We start from the raw sequence: 25,639 nt of genomic DNA on the forward strand, positions 1-25,639 counted from the left end.
TAACAAGTTCTTACGTGATGGACGTTTTTCGGCATCGATTCGCACTAAGTTATGGGCGTGATTTCTCTCTTGCTGTTCGGTTTCACCTTAAAAATATCGTACCGATAAGGTTTTTTTTTTGTTCAGACTAATGTTCACTCAATCTTGACATATAAACATTTATATATGTACAAAAAATTTGTTTTTAAATTTAATTGGATAAATGCGTTATTTTTTTATAAGAAAATAAGCAAAGGCGTCCGAGAAATGGCTTGTTTAGGCAAAATAATCTATTTTTATAGTTAAAATAGGCATGTTAAAAATTCTGGCACGGCTCTTTTACTATTAAAGATGGAGTATACAGAATGTAAGGAAAAAAAAAACAATATCTGTAGTAAAACATAAAAAAAGACATGCTGCATATTTTAATGTTAATATCTGAATGCTTAGGGTGACTGCAACATAATGTAGACATTTTATAACTCTTTTGAATTTCTTAAAAAAAAAAGATTCTTTATAAGAATGAGAGTTTCTTATAAAAGAATTGCATCACATTTTAAAGTATATGGGATTTGGAAAAAAATTTTGCCATGTAAACCTGCAGACTTCTCTCTTTAAATATATGATTTACCAATAAAATCAAAACACTATTTCCCTAACTTTGGTAGTAAGAGAGCCAATATAGGAAAACATCAAACAAAAAGTAGACATCCCGCATGCATTCTCGTTATTAGTGCCTCACATGAAACGTAAACAAGCCTATCCTCCCGAACGCGAATAACCAAAAATAAATAAACGAAATAAAATGAAAGCAGATCTTCTTTCTTCGCTCTTCTTTCTTCTCTCTTCAGTCTTCCATTAAATAATAAATAAATTAAAAAAAAAAAAACACAGCCATAAGTAGTTAAATAAATACGTAACTGGTAAATATTTACAAACAATGTTTGAACCTAGGGCGCTCCTCAGGGGGGTGACTTAACTTAAGTGGCGACCACATATCCGTCAGGTACCGTCAATTCTAACGCTTAATTCGGAACAGAATAGCCCGTAAATCGTCTATATCTTCCTTAGTATAGTCCAATCTAGCTTAAAAAAAAGCCTGAGTTTGAGCAGGTTTGAGAAAAGACTTAAATCCAAAAAGTTGCGCGACACCAACTTCCGATATTTTTTGGGAAACAACTCAATTTGATTTTTCTCGAAAACCGTAAGTCGTAAAATAAAAATTGTAGAGCAGAAAATATTGAGACGCATTGCTACGACCAAATGCGAGAAAGGTACTAAAAATTAGATTAATTTGGTAATAGATGGATTGGAAGGCTAACAATTTTTGTGTGTGTTATTTAACTTTATACGGGATAGACCCCACTGAATGGCATCCTACGTGACCGGAATTAACTTCTGGATTTCATCTGGTGGGGAAAAGACATGTTGGAGTGCATACAAGAGTTACAGTTAAAAAAATTTTCGCACGCAATGCTGATTTGTGTTTAGAGCAAAACAGTTTGACAATTTTTGTGATAAAATTTATTTATAATGTTTTCAATTAATGTTGTTAATGAATCCTTGATGTAACTGAAATTAATAAGGGCGATTAATTTTTCTTGTGGCATTTTTCAATGGACCTATTTGTAAAGAATTTTTTGTATGAAATCATTATTTTTTATTTCACACAGAAAGGAGGATTTGAATGTTTTAGAGCGTTAAAAAACATAAACTAAACTTTTTGTTCTAAATGCAACCGTTTTTGAGATATTGCGCGTTAATTACCAAATAAATCAAATAGCTCAATTGATTCGGGCAGACGATTTAATCCAAGTCAAATGATAAATCAGACAAAGATGTCTCGGAAACTGGTTCTGGCTTTCAAAATTAAAAATCGAGGTGCTATTAAACATTTAAATTTCGTTTTATAGTGGGCCACAGATAATAATCCTCCTTTAGCTGACATCACTACTCTGCAAAGATTAAAGGAAACGGCATATGAAAAAGAGCAACGCAATCATTCAATCAATTCAAAGAGATTTAAATGGTTCAAATCAGAAAAAAGATAAGAGATCCGAGAACTGTTTATTATATGTATATTACTTCAATATATACACTTTTAGTTATGTTATCGATAATTCGGATCGGCTTGGTTTTAATTCATCTGGATTGCCGCGACACTACTGTATTATTAAACTTATTTTGACTATCAAAATGAATGAAATATTTACTAAAAAATAAACTTATATTATTAAGATCCAGTAATTGATTGGGAATAGCTAGTTTGTCCCTTGAATATATTTAAGGATCTTTTAAGGTTTGTCAAGTTTTTTTTTTTTTTTATAATATAAACATAATATGCTACGCATTGACTACTCTATAATATGAGTTTGCAAGGCTAAGCTTGTTTTTTCTTCCTTATTTGACAGCTTCTATTCCATAGGCCAGAAGTATTTTGATGCGCGAGTAATGTGGATGATAAAGTAGGCTGATTGATATTTGTGACTAGTGTTAGTAGTTGTGAACTTGTTTTCTCGATTGCTACCCCAAGAAAGTGTTCAAAACGGTCAAAGTAAAAGGTAAATCAAAATGTCTGTCCCTTTCTGAAAAGGTTAAAGTTCTAGAAGACCTTAACAAGGGTTTAAACGTGACCTTATTATCAAAAAAAAATGGCATTGTCAAATCCACGATTTGTTCAATTAAAAAGAAAAATGCATTTGATAAAGACCAATATTACACACGTAACTCTTGAAACTGTCTCTGACCTCCAAAACTTCATTATTCCGCAAAATTATATCCTAATTTCTTTAGATGTTATTTCTCTATTTACAAACATTCCAACTGATCTCACCATACAAATTATTCAAAAAAACATTATACCATTTAACCACATTGCAATCTGTCAAAAGAACAATTTCTTCAACTTATCATCACATTTGATAACATTTACTTTAATTTCGATGGAAAATTTTATAAACAGATTTTCGGTTTGGGTATGGGAGGCTGCTTGTCACCAATAAATATGTGCAAATATCATTACGTCAGAGCTACAAAAGAAATGTTTATCAGATCTTAATTCTGAAGTCCCCTTTTTTAAAAGATACGTGGACGATATTATTACTGTTGTAAACACATTCAACAGTTTCCATGATAAATTACAGTTTACCGCTGAAGTTCAGAAGAACAACATTTCATTTCTAGATGTTTTACTTATAAGGACAGAGAACAACATTATTAAAACTTTTATAAAAGGTAAAAACACAAAAAATCTACAGCATCACAAAAACATTAAATAAAATGACAAAGGATACATGTTTCGCTCGACTAAAAGAGCATAAGATGATGTAATCCGAAAAAAGGAAAATTCAACAAAAACTTAACACAGCCCGAAGGTCTGTACGCCCTTAGCAACAAACCGGCTGACATAATTCTGCGATTGGTAGAACCAATTAGGGCAACAAGGCGAAACATAACGTTTGATAATTGGTTTACAAGTTATGACTTGGTAATAAAGTTACTAAAAGAATATAAACTTACTTCAGTAGGGACGCTGAGAAAAAATAAAAGAAAAATTCCTGGCGAATTGCTCACAACAAAGCGAGAAGAAAGAAATTCCAAATTTGCATTTCAATCAGACGTAACATTGGTCTCTTATACAGGGTGTTTGGTGCATCGTGTGCCAAACTGAATTCAGTGATTGGGGAGGTCTTTGGCTACCTCTTCAGCCCTCATAAAAAAAATCTTGCTCAAATAGATATTTTTATACTGAGTTTTAATGGTTTTGAGTGAACATTTATTTAAAAAACATTCAAAATTTAAAAGTTGTTAACTTTTACTAAATTTTATTTTCGACCTTTTATTTGCAATGTTTGACGCTTCTTTTGAAACTAAAATTACCCGCCAGCGACATCTAGTTTTTTTTTTACAGCGCTGCAAACATTTTTTTTCAGTAAAAAATATGCTTAAACGTCAACTTTCGGTTTAAATAAAAAAAAACTAAAAGTGATCATGATCTCCCAATTTTTTTAAAAACATCTCTAGTCTGTTTCTATTCTTAAGGGATGCGTTGAATCCCTTTCAACATAACATAATATAATTAATAACTTGAAACATGGAGTTGTTGCCCTGTTTGTCGAAGCAATGTGGCCCGATAAGATTTTTCGCGCTCCACAATTTTTGTTCCGGGACATACGGTTTTCGAGAAAAATCAAATCCAAAAAAGTTTTCACTTATTTTTGCTCCAGTGCCACCACCTTTCGGATTTAAGCAAAGTCTTTTATCAAACCCGATCAACACCCAAACTATGAATGGTGACCCTACTTTTGCCGCTAGATCGACTGCACTACCTCATCTGTCCCCTTCACGACGTTGGAGGATTTTTCCTCGGCCGCCCTCTGCCCCTTTTGGCGGGCGGCGAACCGCTCACGTTCGTCCTCCGGCCCCTCCGTCCCTTGGGCACCTCCTGCACCACCTGGGGCGGCAAATATCGCTGCTGTTGCGGCCGCTCCGTAAAATTCGGCATCGCAACTGGGGGCGCGTGCTGCTGCTGTTGTTCCCTGGACGGTTGCGTGATCAACGGTTGCGGCAACGGTTCGGGCGGGTTTTGTTCTGGGGCAACAGCAGCCGCGGGCGGCGCCCCCGCCCCTCCGCTCACGAGATTTTGATGGTGTACGCAGGGCGGCATCGCGTTTATCATCAGACAAACGGGGTAGTTGTTGCCGCCGCAATCTCGCATTTCCCCCATTCCGCCCACCCCGTTTATGTAAACGTTCATGATCGACTGTTTGTCTCGGAAGCGTCGGTACTCGTCGAAATCGGGGGGGTATTGGTAGGAGTCCCTTTCCGGGTACAGTTTTCTTGCCGCTAAGGTTTTTACGCGGGGAAAGTCCCTTTGTAGGTCCGCGATGGACATTTGCCGTTGAGCCGGGTAGGAAATGTTGTCGGTTTCCGTGTTGGCGCCGGTGCGTTTCTCCCGCTCTTCTTTTTCTTCGCGAATGCGTTGTAAAATGTAGGCGATCTCCTCGTCTTCGGTCATTTTACGCTTTTTGGGCGGCAAAGGGAGTTTTTGGTCGTTCTCGCCCAAGCTATGACGTTCGGACGTTAAATTAGGCAAAGGTTCGTTGCTGACGTTTTCTTGTTGCTGCGGTTGCTGTTCTGACGCTAAAGGTTGCGTGTAATTCTTCCGAGGGTCTCTTAAAGTGCTCACATCGGGTAGTCGTAGGGCGTGCTCCTGATTAAAACTCTCATAGGGGGCATAAATGACGGGTTTTTCATCGGTCTGCGGGATCTCCACTAAAGCGTCCCTGAGGCCCGCCCTAGGCAAACTGGCTAAAGTTAAAGCGACTTCTTGCTCGGTTCTGGAGGCGTCGTTCTTTAAAACGCTTTCTTCGAGCGGCAAGAGCATCTCCGGCTGATAAATCGTATTAGGATAAAAGATATTTTGAACGTTAGTCGGCTGATTTAAAACAAAATTACTTAAAGAATAATCTAAAAGCTCTGCCTGCTTCGTCGCGCCGTTACTCTCTTCACCCTGAAAAAATTAAGATTTATTAATAGGAGCGTAAAAACGGATTTACCTTCGAATCGGACTTTGCGTCCGGTCGGGGTGGTGGTCACGTCGTCTTGACAGTCGAAGGGAAAATACGGTCTGCCGAGGCCTCCGAGTCGTCCCAATGGCGCCCTGTCTACGAACTTTTCCGAAAAAATTGCATAAACTATGCCGGTTTGTTCGCATAACGGTGCTTCCCTGCGCCCGTTTTCTCTCTGTTTACGTAGGGCGCTTTTTTCCTTCAAAGGCCGCTCGTAATACGAATACGAGGGCTCCCTGGGACGCTTAAACATTCTCGACGGAGTCGACGGTTTTCTTCTCGTAAAATGTTCTATTGTTTTTTTCGAAAGGAGTTTCAGTTTAACCTAAGAGAGTGTTGGAGGTTTTTTTTTAATTAATAAAGTTTGTTCATAGCATACATTTTTTTTTAACTTGAACATACACTTTGCCACAGGTAATGCAAATGTAAACTGAGGTATATCCTGTTTTCGGCCACAATGTATGGCCAGTCCACAATGTGTTTACAAATGTTACCATTAATGACGATAATAATGGTAATTAATGAAATAATTAATTAAATCTGGAGGGAAATTACTCTTTATTATTAAATAGAAACTGAATAATTTGAGAGCTAGAAAACTGCTATAAAAAGAGAAAAAAAATAGAGAAGCTCCTAGGAACAAAATTATTATATCTCAGAAACTAATAGGGCTAGAGTATTGAAAATTTAAACACAGATTCCTCTAATAAAATCAGTGGATACTTGTTCCAAAGATTATTTAAAATTAAGAAATTAGTCTTGGAAGCTAAAGATTTAAAAAAAGTAGGAGCTTCTGGAGACAAAATGTTTATATCTCTAAAACCAATAGTCTGAAAGCAGTGAAAATTCAAACACAGGTTACTCTAATAAAATCACTGAATACTTATTTAAGCGTTTTTTTTTCCAAAAAATTTTTAAATTGAAAAATCGGCCTTGAAAGCATAAAATGAGAAAAAAAATAGAGATACTCCTAGGAACAAAATTATTATATTTTAGAAACTAATAGCCCTATTAGTTTTAGTCTTAAAAATTGGAAGATATATTCCTCTAATAAAATTACTGGACATCTATTTCAGCATTTTGTGGGCGTACAAAGAAAACCCTGTAGGTCCACTTTTTTCAAAAAATCGTTTGTTTGCATAGCCAAGTCCATTTAAATATAACCTATCATATTAAATACCCGTTAAGTCCAATATACGTCTAGCTTCCAAGTTATTAAGTCCGGAGAGACTACATATTATTCAGGAAAAATCTATTAAGTGCACTTAATTGGTTTATAAATTATTTGACACTGAGAAAAAAATCCATTAAGTCCAATAATAAGTTTGCGGTATTCGAAATTGCATCCTGATATTATCGAATATAAATACGAACATAGCAGCGATTATAAGGTTATTAGAATTTGGGGAAAAGGTAGACCACCAGCAATTCCAACAAAATTAGAGAAACTATATAAAGGCCCTTTACCGATAAGCACAAAGAAAAAAGAACTTTTGAAATTATGAAAAAGTGGTGCTATTCCTTTGGAATTCCATGGGTGGTACCAGTCTCTCTACTGCATAAAATATTGAAGAAGCCAGTATTGGAATTTCCGATGCAGAAACTGATTCCGATTCCGACAATGAGCCTCTTTCTCATTATCTTGTTCAGAAAAACTAATACAGTTTATGAAGAATAATCTGATAAGTCTCAAAAAATGTGATTAGTTTGTCAGCGAAAACCCATTAAGTGCAATTATTATTTAAAAATGCTAATAAACAATTTGTTCTAAAAAATAAAGTATTTTGATTTAACCTAAACTAACTCTAAACAGATGTTACTACCCAAAAAATGCCTTTAGCAAACATAAAAAATGAAATTAGATTTTACATAAAACTTGAAAGTTTAAAATCGCTTTTTTTCACATTTTTAGTTTTAGAACTTACAGGATTTTCCTTGTACGCCCACGATTTCTTCAAAATTGAAAAATTGGCCTCGGAAGCTAAATATGAGAAAAAATATCTAGGAGCTCGTAGAGACAAAATGATTATATGTTAAAAACCAAGAGGGCTATTGGCCACTGGACACCTATTTTAGCGTTTTTTTCCAAAAATGTTTTAAATTGAGAAATTAGTCTTGAAAGATTGAAAAAAAGTAGGAGCTTCTGGAGACAAAATGATTATATCTCTAAAACCAATAGGGCTGGAGTCTTGAAAATTCGAACACAGGTTCCTCTAATAAAATCACTAGATACCATTTAAGGGTTTTTTTCCAAAAATGTTTTAAAATTTAAAAAATTGGTCTTGGAAGCTAAAAATGAGAAAAAATAGAGGAGCTCGAAGGGACAAAATGATTATATCTCTAAAACCAATAGTGCTAGAGACTTGAAAATTCGAACACAGGTTTCTCTAATAAAATCACTGGACACCATTTCAGCGTTTTTTTTTCAAAAAATTATAGAAACTAGTGTGATCTCCCGAAAGCTGACCAAGACTTCTTGTGCTAAAAAAAATCTTCAATCAAGTCTTTTAATTAAATCCTGAGGCAAGAGTATTTGACATAGAGTAAACGGAGTCGTGATCATATGAAGCTAAAAGAAGGCTACTAGACTAATTAAATAATTATCTAAAAAGCTATTTGTTATAATGACTTTCTACCTCTGTTAGATCTTCACCACTATATTTTTACCTGCCACTTTTCTTTCTCTATTTAATAAAACAAAAATTACAATATATAAACAAAACTAGAGGATGTACTATTCTAAGCAAAACTGAATCTATCAGAAAGGAAGAAAAAAAAAACAATGCAACCTCACTTAGTCTTATGTAAAATGAAGATGTCCTCTGATACCACGAGTTTTTTAACATCGATGGTCATCAGGAAAATAAGGCAAAACATTAGGAAGGAACTGATAAGGTCGATCTGTGGATCGGTAATACTAGTCAAAATCTGGATCAAAAGGTAAACTCTGGAAAATGGGACTGCTTATAAAAAAATCCTTGAAGGTAAGTCTAGTAAATAGCAAAAACTGGTTATTGGCATCTAAAACACTCTTCACGAGAAGGGAAAACTGAGGCTCGAGGTCATAAATATAATTTTTTCTTTTAGTCTCTCCTCATTTCTGCATTGTGGCACAAGAGACACAAAACTGATCATTGTGGGCAATTTTTAAAATCAAGAGGGTGGAGGAGGGAAATGAGGAAGGATTATCAGAAATATATAGGTAATTACAGTAATAATTTATCAAGTAGTAAGTCTCTAATTCGTTTCTTAAATACTTTGGGTTGAACAGAGAAATCCAAAATTTAATATTTATTAATAAATGTCTACACATTATATGAAAAGGGTCTTTTGAATCTTTCTTTAGTATGAAAAGGAATTGTTAAATGATGTTTTCTATAAAAAAATATTAAACTCTAAGTCACAGGTATCAAATTTAGACTCTCGAACCAAATAAAATTGAGATATCCAATTCCATTATTTGAGAAATTCCATTTTAAAAAAAAACTTTTTGCTTTTTGTAAATTTTTTTTGATGGGAACTGCAAAATTGCCAAATGCAATAATAGCAAAGTATGCTGAATTTCGAATGTTCCAACTACTGGTCAAAACCTACTTATTTTTGACAAACTTATGCGCATTCAAAAAAGTGATTATTTCACGACTTAAAATATCGATATTTACCTAAATATTTCCCAAAGGACAAAATATTTCGGTTTCATCATAAAAAATATAAAAAACTAACCTTTAGCGAGTAAAATGATCATAATTTAGGTGGCAATTTACTTTAGAAAATAAGACACTCACCGTAGCGTTACACAAGAACTTTACGTCCAACTGAGAAGGGTTCTTATACTTGGCCAACTCGTTATTTACGACGACTTCCCTCCGTTTGTTGTGACTCAACTCGGTTCCATTGACTTTGGTTTTCTTTTGGACCGGTTTGCTTTTATAAACTTGCGGATCGACTGCTCCTCTACCGCCGGTCGAATTTCTACCCCAAACCGGGGTTGGTACCGAATTCGTGATCGTCGTGACGGCGTTTTGGTTGGAAGGCAAAAATAATTCGGCTTCCGCAGTGATGTGGGCCCTCACCGGGGATTTGACGGTACTTTTTGCCGGTTTAGGGACCGATTGTGCTTGGGCGGAGGTCTGGGTTGATGGTTTGTTTTTTGATGGTACTAAAAGAACATTATGATGAGTAATTAATTATACGATGAAGTGCTTTGAATCTCTTAAAAAGTTATTTAGGAAACAGGTCCCAGTTTATTAACCTCGAAGGACTTTAAAGTAGTACAAGGACTATAACCTGCGGGGTACCTCAGGGAACAGTGCTGGGACCGGCCTTATTCATTGCTTATTATAAATGGTCTTTTAAAAATACATTCATGTGGTCATATAATTAGTTTTGCCGAGGATACTGTTATCTTTTATGAAGGAGAGCCGTGGATGTCTTTAAAAGAGTTAATTGAATTAGATTTTAAAGAAATATGTAAGTGGTTTCAGATAAATAAATTAACATTAAATGAGCACAAAACAAAATTTTTACCATTTACATCCTATTCTCATACTTTACCAAATTTTTCCACCCTAGAAATAAATGGAAACGTCACCAATCTCCAAAATTGCTGTTGTCAAATATCTCGGTATTATGATAGATAGTCACCTAAGATGGGACCAACAGATAAACTATGTAATTATTATTAGCTAATTATTAATTATTATATTAATTAATTATTAGCTAATAATAACTGCCCACCTCTAACACGTCCGATATATTCTTTTAAAAAATATATATCCACCAATTTTCAAACCAATATAATGAAAACCATGTTTCAAAGAGAGGAAATATCTTAAAAATATTATCTTAAATGCAATTAACTAGCTCATCGAAACCTGTATTTACCGATTTTACAGATGCGCTAATTTAAAAAAGTTGGCGAAATATTCGGGATTGAGATAATCTTGTGATTAAATTGAAAGGTTAGTGATTGACAAAAAAGATGCTAAAATATTTAAACCCCTCCAGCAATTAACCCGATCGCCTTAGAGTCCTTAACTCGGACTATCATCATTTGTATAGGCTTAAATTGTCAAGAAATAACTCACCATTACTTCAATATATAACACTTTATGAGCAAATATAAAAAACTTGCTTAAAAAAAAAATTAAACTGTCACAAAAAATGTCTTCCGATTCTAATCGGGAGTAAATGGAGGCTCTTAATAAGAGATAAAACATTGAAATAAAGACCTATTAATTTTTTTAATGTGTTTCAAGTATATTCTAGTCGATTCTCGTTTTACATTGTGATAAAATATACCTTAGTGAGTGTAATGTTTTATACTTTTCCTTGTTTATACGTTTATATGTTTTATACGTTTACCGATAAATATTGTTGATTGATTTGCACCTGCTACAATTGTAACTGTTCACGTCGTAGTCAATAAAGAAGTTTAAAATAACAGTAAGAGATATGTTCCGCATATACAACCAAAATGCATATACGACCAAAAATTAAAAAAAAAAACTCACTCTCTAGAATCTTCTACTTACAGTTTCGATCTTTTTTACTATGGTAACCACCGTCCAAATCACTGCCGAATTCATTGGCGTAAAACTCCTTGGACACTTGCTCCAAAAACGTGACCGAATGCTGTTTGGGTGATGCGCGGTTGTTATTATTATTATTATTATTAGCCGCCGATGAAGAGGAGGAGGAGGAAGATACACGCGATTGCACACCGGCATTCTCCTGCACAATGTCCGAAATGTAAAACGACCTTATGCCCCTGGAGTCTTTTAGTAAAGGAGAGTAAAGCATCGGACTCGGCACGTTGATGTTGGTGACGTTCTCGACGTCGTTCGGGGAGTTTTCGCGACTGTAGGGCGGCGAGGGATGGACTGTGAGCGATGTACCGTAGGTGGAAGAAACTGAAATCGAAAAATGTCGATAGAAGAGAAAGATCATCGTCGAATAAGGCCTCTTTATTTATTGATAATCAAACAACTGATCTATATTCAAATAAATATCTACAATTCTTTCACTTTTCAAAAGCGTGTTTCTAACTAACTTAAGTAACCCAACTTAATTAGTGAAAAAATTATTCTAATGTTCTTTGCAAGGCATTTTTAAAAGATATTGGAGATATACTAAAGAAAACTACTACATCTTTATAATATTTACTGCTGCTTTTTGCTATCCTACATAATAGAGAATTTTGACCAGAATTTGTTTTTTTTAAGGGATTAAAAATATTTAATGAAATCTGGTAATAGCTTGAAGAATGAATAACCCTGCTGTTCAAAACCTATTATATTATTTGACAAATTGAAAAAATATTCATAGACCAACTTTTCAAAAAGGTATGCTACTATAGAAAGCTTGCTAATTGGTCCAGTTTGTGACATCTCTTTTTTTGTTCCCCTTCTTTATTTAGTGACTGTAATTGTAATTGTCTGAAGAGATCTTTCCTGTTACTGTTATATCCCATTCTCTCCAAGGACCTAATTCAAAATCCGAAGGACATTTGATAATAATAATCGAACCCTACAAAAAGTGAAACTTACCAGCACTAGCAGACGTATAATGTCGATCGTCGTTCACCCAATCCGGCGTCAACTGGTGAGCAGAAGAATCGACGTCGTTTTCCTGTTTCAAAATCGTCCGGCACTGAATAGTGACGGCTTCACTATCCAGACACGGTGAGGCTAAATCGATCATGGACGACGTATTGCTTTTACAATTTACAGAGTCGGATACAGTACTACGGACGTCCTCGGTTAAAGGGGCGATATCAGGAACGAAATTCGTCCACAGGTCCACGATAGGTCGAGTAGTGTCCGAGGAAGGGGTGCGGGTACACCGTTTATGAGATTGATCTGGTAAAAATGCAGAGAAGGCTTTATAATAATGAATGTTTGTGAATTCTCTCGAAAGTAATATAGTTTGAATTGCAATATACCATAAATACCATAAAAACTAAAATAGCTCTACCAAAATGAATTGATTTAATCAAATTTACTCAAAGTTCCTAAGCCTTTAATTTTTTTTGTGCAGTAAGTTTATTTCAACTAAATTTTGTTCAATATTTTTTTTGTCAAGAGTCTAACTGAATTTTTTTAAGTCTGGCATTTTTGAAGCAGTGTAATTAAACTTCAAAAAAACTGGAAAAAAGAAAACTGACTTACTTTCGCTCAAAAAAAAAAAAGAATTAATCCTGACAGTTGAAAAAATTTACAACTATATCATTTGACTTAAAGTAGTTTTTCTTCCAGGCAATTACACTTTTTTTAAAGTTATATACAGTTTTTTTTACAGCAGTTGAGTCTTTTTTTTTAAATTAATTTCAAGCAGTTAATTATTTTTTTACATATATAGTGAGGTATCCAGTCATTTGAGCCATTAATTTACAAATCTCTTTCTGTTGAACGGTTCCAATATCTCAAGCGCTTGATTCATTAATATATTTTTTTAAATTAATTTCAGGCACTTAAAATTATTTGCATACATAATGAGATATTCCAGGAAATTGAGTGATTCGTTCTTACATTTGAGTTGAGCAGTTCTATTATTTCAGGCAGTTGGGTTATAAATAATTATTGACTTAAAAATTTCTAGTAGTTGAGCAACGGACTGTTTTTTTTTTTTTAATAATTTTAGACAAATTAAAATGTCTGGACCTGATAAGAAATGGCCTAGACTGCCTGGAATTATTTAAAAAAAAGACATGAGATGAATTTAAGCAATGAGAAAAAGCATTGAGTGCCTGGAATCGAGTAAAAATGTACTTCAAACATCTGGAAGAAAAAGAAGTTTCTTTTTAATCGCTTAAAATTGATAAAAAACAATGCCTGGAATTAACTTAAAAAAAAAGTCTGGAAGCGATGCGAAAAAACCTCGAGTATCTAGAATTGAGTAAAACTTACTTTGAATTTTTAGAAGAGAGATAAGTGACTATTTAATTGGCAGCCGTTTTACTGTTTTATAAATTTAGACAATAGTAATTTACTTAAATAGGCAATCGAGTCATTAATTCTTACATTCTTGGTAATTGAAGAAAGGATTGTTTTTTTTTCGAATGTTACTGTCTTGCTAAAAACCGGCCTCAATTGCCTGGAATTAATAAGAAAGTACATTAGATTGAGGCTTAATACAAGTACGCCACTAACGCTGAATACAAGTAAATCACCAAAACTGATGGAGTGTAAATCTGGTTGGCAAATTATTAAATTATTGAGCCATTTAAATGTCTTAAATCATTTTACAAAATACTTTGCCATTGATGGAAGATGTTCCCATTGACCTAAGTATTAATATGTGATACCAACAATTGGATGTATGCCCAGTACAATATTCTCAAAGAGTGTGTAATTTTGTAAATAATAGTGGATTAGGAGGGATAGTTTGTTCCTATGGCCACCTAGATCTCCCGAACTAACTTTGTTAGACTATTACTTATGAGGACGAAGGACGTTGTGTACCAATTCCATTCAAGCGCGGAAATTAAAATAGGTATTACCGTTTGTAAAGAAAAAATTGTGAAGTGCATTTTACAAATTGGAGGACACTTTGAACATTTGTAAAGTTTGTTTGTTGTTAAAGTTTTGGTTCCTTGGTTATAATTCGTTGGCCTTTAAATTTTTATAATTATGATGATTAAAGTAAACAATTTTTTTATTATAATTTTTAGAAATTTGAAAAATTACTTTTTGATTCTGCTATCAAAATTATACCCTGCCATTTAAATTTTTGTGAAAAAATCAAATTAACAATTTTTAATTCAAATGACGCCCTCTACCAAATTTACTAAAAACTTTCGCGTACTGCTAGACACAATTATTAAAAGTACTTACATGTCACTTTTAAACAAACCCAAATTGAACATTATCATATATCACTTTTTTAAAAATGATAGCAATTTAAACAAGTACACTTTCACTACTTTCCCCTATTTGAGTAGTCAATACTCTAATAGGTCTTTGACCAAAATTATAGAACATACTCCAAGGTTTTTAATTTTGTTAAAAAAAGGCACCTTAAAGTGACATTTTTGGGAGAAAATTAGAATTTAATCTTTTAGTTACGACTCCTAGTGGCCTAATTTCAAATTTAAAAATAATTTCCCAAATTTTTTCTTGCCCACTTTTATAATGTTACGAAAAAAATCCAATCATATCAGATTGACAGTTCCCGAGATATAGTCTCGACCCACGCTTAGTGAAACAGCCAGCCTGTATATAAATAAAAAAAAATGTATTTAATTATTTTAAATCCTTGTATTCTTCTTTTGCAAGCTATACCTACTATTGTATATTATTATATGCAGGGACTCTGAAATAAATTGAAATGCATGCACATTGATTTTTTTTTTTTGGTTGCTTTTATAATGTAATAATTTAATATTGTATGAAAATGTGCTGATCGCGACATCTAGTGTAAAATTGGTTAATGACCTTGTAAAAAAATAAGAACTCCTAGATGGCGTTAACGGTTCTTCGCTTTGAATTTTAAGCAATTTACTGGAATCAGATTGTTTTTCTCTCTCTCTCTCTCTCTCTGACTAATGTGGTTTTCCTATCTGTCCTTTGTCTCGTACGCCATGCTCAAGGATCAACTTTTTACGTATTGGCATTTTCTATACCGGGCCTGTTGTTGCCATTGTTTTTCCTGTAATTTGAATACTTTGCTTTTGGGATTAGATTGATTTCCGTACTCGCTACAACTTAAAACTAAGCAAGGCAACGTTGTATTGTCAATTCTTGTAAAACTAGGCCTGCGTGGGATTATCCGTCGAAGAGATCTGTCAGAAATTGCGTTTTAGCTTTCTTTCCAAATGGTATGGTCTTCAGGTTAACAAGTTCAATTGCTCCAGGTTGGGATTCGACCTCATAGTTACCTCGTGGCGACACTAGCCATGTACTGTGAAAGATTACTTTAATATATTTTATAAAAGACCCTCAAACATCTTGAGAGTCTAAAGTCTTACGCAAGATCTTAGGTAAGGTTTTGAGCCAGATCTTAAGCCGTGCCTTAAGCGAAGTAGGATTCCTCGCCTCTTCATAACGTTATTGATTGGACCTTAGTCAGCTGCCGTCCTTGAATCTGCACAATGGGTTTTCAGGTCAAAACAGATAAAAGGAATGTCATGATTTCTGATTTGTTACTGTTATTTGGATTTTGGGACTAGTCATATTGGCTAATTTACACTATTTGATGGCTCCTTAATTTATTAATTATTGTCTGGTGCCTAAAGCTCTTTCTTGGCACTGTAATGTAAACTGCATACCTACTGAAATATTTTACTTAATCCCTTTTAATATCACTATTCTGATTTTCATACAGTTATATGTAAGCAACCGCATTGAAAGGTATATTTATTTTATTTGATTTAGTACATACATGTTGTACAGTGCAATGTGCGGTAGGTTACTGACTTTGGCCAAAGGGTAGGTACGTACTAGCGGGATATTGATTTTTTTAAATGTTTTGATGATAAAGATTTGATTTCAGGAATCGTACTTTTAACAAGAAACTGTCTCATAATTTTTACAACAATGGTTTATTTAAGTGAAAGGTTAAACAATGAACAGTGAAGAGTATTTGCATATTTCCATAATATAGTGGTGTTAATTATTGAAGCTTATTTTGTGTTTTACTATGTGTTATATTTCTTTACATCCTTTTGTTTATATGAGAACCAATTTGCCAGTTAAAGGTTCTTTCAAGTGCACTTTAAATAAACACATCAAACTGGATGGCGTCCACAATTTAAAAGATCTCTAGAATAATTCACAATTAATGTTCTCCAGACTGATAAGGTGTCGTTAGCATATGTGCCACCCTATTAAAGACTTTCAACATCAGTTAATTTTTATTAAAAGCAAAAATCTAATAAAAAGTGGTTACAACATTTTATCAATATAGCAATTTGTTTTATTGGACAAAGGTTCTATTCTTCATATTAGGCCGTATTTTTTAAACACGCCGATGTGTCTTTTTATACAAAAACAAAGACTTTTATGTCAATGTGAGTTTAAAAACTCAAGATCATAGCTAGAAAACAATGAACCATTCAAATTTCTCTCCGAATGTAGTATTACCGGCTCAACCTCCGGCGGCGCTTTGCATTTTTCCAAGTTTATCACTTTGGGAAATCTCTCTATTTGTTGTTGCTTCATGATATGTGAAATGTATATGATATGTTATAAAAGTGAGACAGACAGAGACTTACCGATAATGAGGGCACCCTCTCCACAAATAAAATCCTCATAAGACTCGGCCCCCTGACTGATGGCCATCGCGTCAGCGATCGCCTCGCTCCAACTCTGACGGATCTGATGGGCGGGCGATAAAACGGCCGGGGGGCGGTACCGTTTTGCCGTCTCCGTGCCGCCCTCGAGACGGGGATCCCGATGGTGCGTCGCCACCGTCGTCGAATTGATTTCGGTGGAATTCGGGGCGGCGGGGGCGGGAGTTTCTGGCCGGCGGATCGGTGACGATGGGGCGGCGGCAGCAACACTCGACGCACTTTTCGCTAAATTTTCGTCGAAGAATTGTCGCACCTCGTTTTTGTCCAGCGACTCGAACAGGGGAGCTTCGAGGGAACACGAGGAGTGACGCGATTTGTCGGTATGCCGTCCTCTCAGGTAGATTTGCTGCGAGAAATTATCATTTTATTTTTATTTATTTATCCACAGGTCAAGTCCATTATAACGTTCTGATAAATCTAAGAGTTAAAAAATTAAATCTAATAGACCTAAGCTAATCTAGTCTACTAACTACATAATTTGATCAGCCAAAGTAACGACACACTAATATACAGAGTGATTGACGATCGATGATACATTAGCTGTAATATGGAAAACGGAACGTACCATTTTTTTTTTAAATTTGGTAGTATTGTCTGTTACAATTGTCTAAGAATTAGAATTGAGTATAGAATTATAGAATTAGAAATTAGAGTATCAGAATAAATTAATGTTTGTCAGGTATAATTTGACAAATTAAAGGAGAAAAACATTTCCAGGCAAACCAAAAACTAGTCCGAAATTGAAACGATGATATAGACATAGAAAAAGGTGGAAAAGTTGAAATCTCATTTATATATCCCTATCTCTGTCTAAGAATTACAAGAGTATGGGAATAAACTGATGTTTTTCTCATCTAATTTGACAAATCAAGCCATAAAAACACAATTTCCAGATAATCAAGACACTATTAACAGAATGAAACGATGATATTAATTATACAACAATATTTTAATGTCAAGACAGGATTTCTTCAATCTAATTTCACTGCTTTGCATATAAATAACAGTGTCCTTCCTTGTTCAGCATCAGAAAAAAAAATCTTGGTGTCATTTTTGATGAGATCCTAAACTTTTAGGTACATGTCAATAAAAAATTACCGTGCATGTATGCTTTATTTAAAAGCTTGTATCAATTTAAATATTATTTGCCCAAAACTATCAAATTAATGCTTGTGGAGGCTCTTGTTTGGTCACAGCTAGATTACTGCAATGTTGTTTTTTATAATTACCTCAAAACGCCTCTATGAGATTTGTTTTCAACATACAAAAATTTGATCCAATAACACCAACATATGTTGAGAATAAAATACTAAAATATTAAAGGAGAGCAGCTTAACATTTTAGTAAGTTTGTTTATAGAATTTACAAGTTCGAGGTATCCTAAATATCTTTCAGATTATTTTATAGCAAGACAAGATTTACATAGTCACCGCCTAATAAACATTATAAGATTTAAGTGCATAGAACTGAAGGTTTTAAAAACTCATTTGCCTATCAGGGTGTATTTTGGTCTCTGAAGTATACAACTTAATAAGATCATGCTGATTTTTCACTTTCAAGAAGAAATGCAAGGCTTTTCTGTTAGATTCACATATATACCTTTATTGTAATGTTAAGTAATTTTAAGAAACGAGTTTAGTATAAAGTAGTATTGTATTGAAACTGCCCACTAATACTGTATTTTTCAGGTAGCATGGAAGAACACATTATGTTAATGTTACCTTTTATGTAATATTTTGTTGTTGCATAATAAACGTTTATTTATTATTATTATTATTATTATTATATAGAAAAAGATGGAAAAGTCGAATTTTCATTTATATATGTTTAAAGTTTAAAAATTAGAAGAGTATGGGAATAAAGTGATGTTTTTTGAGTATAATTTGACAAATCAACCATAAAAACACCATTTCCAGATGATCCAGACACTATTAACCGAATGAAACGATGATATAGAAAAAGATGGAAAAGTCGAATTCTCATTTATATATCCGTATCTCACCATTAACCCCTAGTTTTTAAGAAAAAACACGCAAAATTATGTTCTTTTCTCAAGAGATAACTCGTAAGACATAAAAAAGACTCAATACCATCAATCAGTTATAAATTCGGTATCAAATTAAAAACCCGTATTCTAATTTTGAGCATATGTATGCAAGAGAAGAAAAGTAGTTTTAGAATATTAACATTTTCAAAATGTCGACAGTTTCAATAACAATTTGTCAGAATTCCCAGATCAATTGCCTCATCCGCCTTAGTTAACACATCATTATTTGCTCTATAATTAAAATGAATCGGCATCAGTTTTCTAGAAAATGGGAGTAGAGCATTTATTAACTTATTGACATTGCACCAATTCTCAACTTTACTAAGATTTACCAGAAGCAATTCGCAATCATCTGCAGTATCTATTTTCGTGAACAATTTGATATCATCTGCAAACATTAAACTCTGGCAAGATATTTAATAAATAATATAATAATATAAACAATATAAAAGGGAAATGGAGGGTATGTGAGGTATATATGACAACTGACCATTAAATATGACTAACTCACAAGTCTCCCGTTGGGGACACACTAACCAAAGCATATTCATTTATGTATATTTTGTACATTTATGATAATTTTTATTATGTTTTCCAATTCTTCATGCACTCATTATTTTAATTTCGGCAACCTTGATTTTTTTCCTGTTAGAAGGGGGAAGGTAGCGGAAAATTTCAAAAATTACCTGGAATAAATAGAAAATTATGTCAGGAATTTTAAATAAAAAAATAATTATTATTCCAGGCAGTTAAGGGAAAATAAAAATTAATTAATTTGAAAAAAATTAATTTATGGAGTTGTAACCTTGCAGCTTGAACTATTAATTAATATGTACTTCATTAATTATCCAACGTCCAAATTTTAAAAAAATTGTAATTTCTTTAAGGCAGTTGAGAAAAGACTTCAAAAAATTGCAAAAACAAAAAAGTGATATATGAAAACTTTGACCCTTTCCAATCGACTTTAAGTCAAAATTGGATTTCTTCAATTAAAAAAAAAATTTAGATGAATCTCTACTACCTCCACTATGTGTGCTAGACATTTTCAGGTTAGATTTTTACTTAGACGAAATATTTCGTGTCAGACAAAATTAACACCAAAAGAGAGGTAATACGAATTATGTATACGTCCCGCCAGTGTCTACTTTTTAATGATCAATATATACTAAAAACAAGTAAAAAATCAACAGAACAAAAATGTAATGTGAAGCAAACGTTTTACTCACTTGTAAATCGTCGATATCATCGGGCATCTTTTTGGGCGATCCGTGCTCCTCCACAGCGGTACACGACGACCAAAATACCTCAGATTCCACACTACTGTCCCGTGTTTCTTTCTCGTTATTCCTCAGTATTTGCTCGGATAGTTTTTCCAGCTGAATGACTAACGTTTGCTTCTCTTTATTGTCGTCCTCGCATTCGATTTCCCCGTTCACTGTTGTTAACGTTGAGGCTAAATCTTCGGTGCTGTCATCGATCTCTTCAATATCGATTCGGCTTTCGGGGGACGACTGGCTTTCGGTCGTTTCAACGCTTTCCGCTCTCGTTGGGGTTTTTTCAGGTTCCGACATGGCGGTCGAAGAACGTTCGACATCTTTGGTTTCTAGATTTGTTGTTGGTTCTGTGTTTTCTATGGCGGTTGTTGTATCAGGGACTTCTGAGGGTTCAAGAGGTTCTAGTGACTCATTTTGGGATTCTTTTTGGGGTGGTTCTTTGGTAATTTGGTCTATGGGACTTGCAGATGTTGTAGGTGTCTTAGGGTTTTCGGTTTGTTGAGTAGATTCTTGGCTGTAAAGAAATATGTGTTCATAATATTTTTGTTGTGACGAATTCACGATTAATTACTTATTTTGTTGGGTATTACGTCACTATTTCAGTAAATATCGATTTAGAAAATACTATATCATACACTCAATTATTGAAATGAAGAAAAAAATGGACTTATTATGCGAGATTCGATCTAAGCCCAACAATTCTTAATTACATTATTTTACTAGATTTATTCTGCTAAAAAGAGAGGGAAAACAGGTCCTTCTTAAAATTACTTGATAATTGATATATATTATATTTATGTATTTTCTATTATTAAATTATATTAAGATCACACCCTATTATATTACTATTAAAAAAGCAACCTTTGTATTTTCTTTGTTATTTTTCGTTTACTATTGTTAGTTTATGAAAGTCAAACAAGTGTCAATTTTACAAAAAGCAGAATTGCAGATTAATTGAAAAAGACGACCATCCTGTATAGAATATTTTGCATTTGTACAGATCTAAAGATTGAGAGTTAAAATAAATGACTCATCTTTGAAAACTGTATAGAGCTAAGTACCTATCAATGGATTGATCCAATTAATTATTGAATTATAGTAAACGAATCACAGTGAACAACCAGAGACACATTCTATAATATTTGGAACATTGTTATTGGAACTGTAGGTGGTAAGTAGTATGGATATTCTTTTTCTGAATTAATTTGTTAAGCTTAGCTGCAGCTGTTCCCTAAGATACTGTAGAAAATTAACAGATCTCTTCTCGTACGGCACACGGTACTTAAGTTCATATTTGGTACATTTACAATACAATGATCATCATAACTATCTTAATATACTCAACTTATAAAATGTATGTCCATTCAATTAATTGAAGGCGGATAATATGACATAAAGGAAGCATAGGTTATGTAAGTGAGAAGATCTAATTAACGCCATTAAATATTTTATGAATGATATTAACTACTGATCAGTAAACTGTAGGTTTGTGTCTAATTGACACCAAGATCATTAACGAGATATGGTTTTTTGACACTTAGCTGTAGACAAACCACATGGATGTTGAGTGTGGTTTTTATTTAAATTGAATTAGCATTATTACATTCATGCAAATCATGTGATGGTATAGAATTCATTAATTAAAAATTTATAAATACATAACAATTATTCAAAAGAATTTTTGGAAAATTGCTTTAAAGAGTTTAATAATCCGCGTATAAAATTAAATCAACTACTTTTGGCCACAAATCTTATTTTACCGTTAGAAAATACGTTAATTATGATATCTATTAACAAAAGCTAAACCTTTTAATGAAAATGAATCGAATAAAAACGTAATCTATAAAATTCCTTGCACTTGTGGTAAACTTTACATAGGTGAAATCTGTATGTAGGCCTTCACTAAAAAGAATTAATAAACATAAATCTTACATAAAACGCGCATTTGAAAATGACGATAGTGCAAAGTGAATTTATAATGTTAAATGAAGATAAATGCATGCAATTATTAATTTTTTGGGAGAATCTCAACACCATTTTAGTTTTTTTTTTAAAGAAATTACCAAAATCCATAGAGTGAAAGTCAAAACAGTACAATTTTTATACCAGGAGAGCCTGTAAGAAATAAAATAATTTGTTTCTTATTATAGCACGTCAATATCTTACGTTCTAGTAGTTAACATTTTGCAACTATTGAGTTTTATAGAACTATCTCTCTAGAGTCTTTTTTGAAGAAATTATTGAGTGAAAGCCAAGATATTGTAATTCTTATATCAGGAATGTTTGTAAGGAAAAAATATAGTAGATTATTGGCATGAATGAAGATAAATATATGGATTCCTTTGCTAAAGAGAGAGAGAGCTAGAACGGGGCACTATTAAAATTAATTGATAATTGCAAATATATTTTATCCATTTATTTTCTATTATTAATTTATATTAGGATCACACCTTTTGACTATTAACATATCATACATAAAGAATTCTTGTAACTAGTGTTGTAAAATGCTCGAGAATTTATTTTTCGAGAACGTTCCTCGAGCATGAACGTGAATTTTCAGCACATACGAGCATAAATGAAAAAAATGCAAAGGAAACATATTAGGAAAATATCTGAAATTAAAAATGTTTGTGTTTATTTATGTTCTATTTATTAAGTTAAAAACAACCTATTTAGGAACTCTCCTCCGAACTATCCTCTCCCTCCGCTTGATTTTAAATCACTCAGAATTTCCGTTAAATCAAATTCAGACTCAGAAGAATCATCTTCAATGGTATTAATTTCAGCCCCAGATGTGGTAGTGAGTTTTATTTTTTTGATTTCGGTTCCATTAAATTCGTAGAGGTGTTTGGCTGGCCGGTATTTGAGCTTATACTTTGACTCTTTAATTTTGTTTCTAAATTAATATTTGAAGCAACAAATGCCAATTTTTCCCGCCCTCTCAGTGGTTAAATGATTTCTTTTTTTTTGTGTGCAGGAAAGAATACTTGCTGAAAGTTCTTTCAGTGGCAGCCGAAGACGGTGGCAAAGTTAAAATGGCTAATGCGATAGTTTTCAATGATGTCTTTAAGCAATAAACACTCCACCATGTCCTGGAATCTGTATTTATACAACTGGAAGTACTTGAAGAAGTAAAAGCCGTCGATTTTAACAAAAAAAAGTTAAAAATATTGCACTTTCTTCTTGGCATTTCCAACAGTAGACACTAGAAACCACTTTTTTTTAAAACTCCGATGCAATCTCTTCAAATTCAAAGCACAAATTAACCACGAAAAATAACATGAATTTCCAATAAACCAATCTGTAAATCCCCGAAAATCAACAATGTCAGATGTCATTGCTGTCAACGATCGACGACAACCAACGTAATGCGAGGCGATCCGGTGTTGCCACGTCTGGTTGCTACCGAAAACCGACACCAAACGTTAACGCTATGGGAACGTTCACATTTTTGGGGAACATTCGGATTCATGCTCATTCGTGCTCTTGAGAATAAACGTCACGAAAAATGTCGTGAACGTTCGCGAACGTTCTTGGAGAATAAACGGGAACGTTCCATTGCTCACAACACTACTTGTAACCACGAACTTATAAATATACCTGGACTGCCAATTCAATGAAAAGTAAATGACCACTACTAGGGGGCCGCCATTTTGCGTGATTGTGGCCTTTCGATGTTGGTCACTCTGACAAATTTTAATTGTGCCAACTGTAGGGAAACAAAACAATTAAGTTTTTGAGAGGTTATGTTTACAAAAATACAAAATAGAAAGTTACATATAGGTAAGAATTTAAGATAGTTACGTTAGATCTGTGATTTTTCTAGTACTTCTTTAAGAATTTCGTTAAAATTTATGAAAGAAAGTAATCCTCACCTAAAATGAGACAAAGTTTCAATCAACTTAGAATAGATGCGTGCACTTTAAAATATTTGTTTTATCATTCTGATAATCTTGAATCTTATAAATCCTAATATCATGAAAATCATGATATTCATTTAAATTTTTGCTTGTATTTACTTAACAAATTTAAAACACTTATTTTCTTTCTATTTTTACTATTACTAGTTTTACTTTCCTTCCATGTACAGTGTTTCCACATTAATAGGTACAACCATATATAAGAATCAAAATATAGATGATTTTATGAGGGTTTGTAATTATAAAGGGTTTATATAGAAAAAATATATTATTCTGTCAACAACTCAATATATTATTCTAATATAAACAACACAGACGGATAATTCACAATAATTCGGTTTTGAGAAACTGAACCAAATGCCTTTAAATAAAGATGGTGATACAATATTCACGTATTAAATAAAGAGAAAGATACATCGCCTGTTCCAGACGATATACCCAAGCGTCGTTTACAAATCGTCAAAAACTATGCAATCCGCTATACTCACGCGTCAAATGTCAACTTCATTACCGTTATTCAATATATTTTTTGTTGGCAACACTAAAAATTTTCAGAGTGACCAACATCAAAAGGACACAACCACTACAAAAATGGCAGCCACCATGCTGTGGTCATTTTTGGGTATCGTGGCCATATGCATTAGCAGTCCAGGTATATTTTTAAGTTCGTGCTTGTAACTCACGAAATTTTTAAGTTAGACCTAGATTTACAAGACAAGGCTCTAAAGGAGGTAAAAATTGAACTTTTAAAGATTATATTTAGTATAGAGGGAGTAACCTAAAATCTCCATTTGATTGATCATTACTCCAGTGGGATCTAGTTACTTTGCTGATAACTAGAGTTTTTTAAACCTAGGATAAATCAAATACTGTTCCAGGTATTTTATTAAGGTATTGATTCAATGTTGAAGCACTTCTAAATGAACAATTTCATATATAAAAAACTTCTGAAATTTTTAAGTTAGACCCAGATTTTTATGACAATGGGCCTAAAAGACACAAAAAACTGGACTTCTAAAAATTATACTTAGTATAGAGGGAGTAACCTAAAATCCTTCCTTTGACTGAGGATTTGTCTAGTGGGAACTAATTACTTTGCTGAAAGGTAGATGTTTTTAATATTTTTTTAGTACCTAAAACCCAAGGAGGTTCATAAGGATAGTTTAGTTAGTAAAAATTCAACTTCAATCCAGGATAATTCAAATAATTCCACATATTTATATGAGTTTTTTTTTAAGTTGGAACACTTTCCAATGAACAATTCTTGTAGCTCAAGAAGTTTGTAAGCTAGACCTAGACTTACAAGATAAGGACCTACAGGAAGTCAAAAATTGGAATTTAAAAATCGTGTTTAATGTAGAGAGCTAAAATACTTAATTTGATTGACAATTATGCTTGCAAAACTATGATGTGATCTCCATTTTCTCTAGGTCCGATTCGATTCATGGTGGTACAATATTATTAGTAAGTAAGGACACAAAACAAATATATGAGTTTAAATCTGTAAATAGATTTGATTGTTTACTCATTGAAAAAGTCTTCGAATTTTCTGTAGTTTG

General features: G+C 33.3%; 1 protein-coding gene across 7 annotated transcripts in view; it reads right to left on the reverse strand.

Moving 5' to 3' along the window:
• The window catches only part of LOC126734828 (uncharacterized), a 54,558-nt gene that overhangs the window by 6,141 nt on the left and 22,778 nt on the right, over positions 1–25,639 (reverse strand). The window contains exons 11-17 of one of the 7 annotated variants that reach the window (XM_050438588.1): positions 20,113–20,674; positions 16,762–17,185; positions 12,098–12,409; positions 11,084–11,461; positions 9,335–9,708; positions 5,538–5,874; positions 15–86 (exon numbers count right to left, since the gene is read on the reverse strand). In XM_050438588.1, the coding sequence (XP_050294545.1) occupies positions 15–86; positions 5,538–5,874; positions 9,335–9,708; positions 11,084–11,461; positions 12,098–12,409; positions 16,762–17,185; positions 20,113–20,674 (2,459 nt within the window). Of the gene's footprint in view, positions 1–14; positions 5,492–5,537; positions 5,875–9,334; positions 9,709–11,083; positions 11,462–12,097; positions 12,410–16,761; positions 17,186–20,112; positions 20,675–25,639 lie in introns of all 7 variants that reach the window. The other 6 variants (XM_050438587.1, XM_050438583.1, XM_050438585.1 and 3 more) reach the window with 6 other exon arrangements.

This window comes from Anthonomus grandis, chromosome 4 (genome assembly GCF_022605725.1).
Source record: "Anthonomus grandis grandis chromosome 4, icAntGran1.3, whole genome shotgun sequence".
Lineage (NCBI taxonomy): Eukaryota > Metazoa > Arthropoda > Insecta > Coleoptera > Curculionidae > Anthonomus > Anthonomus grandis.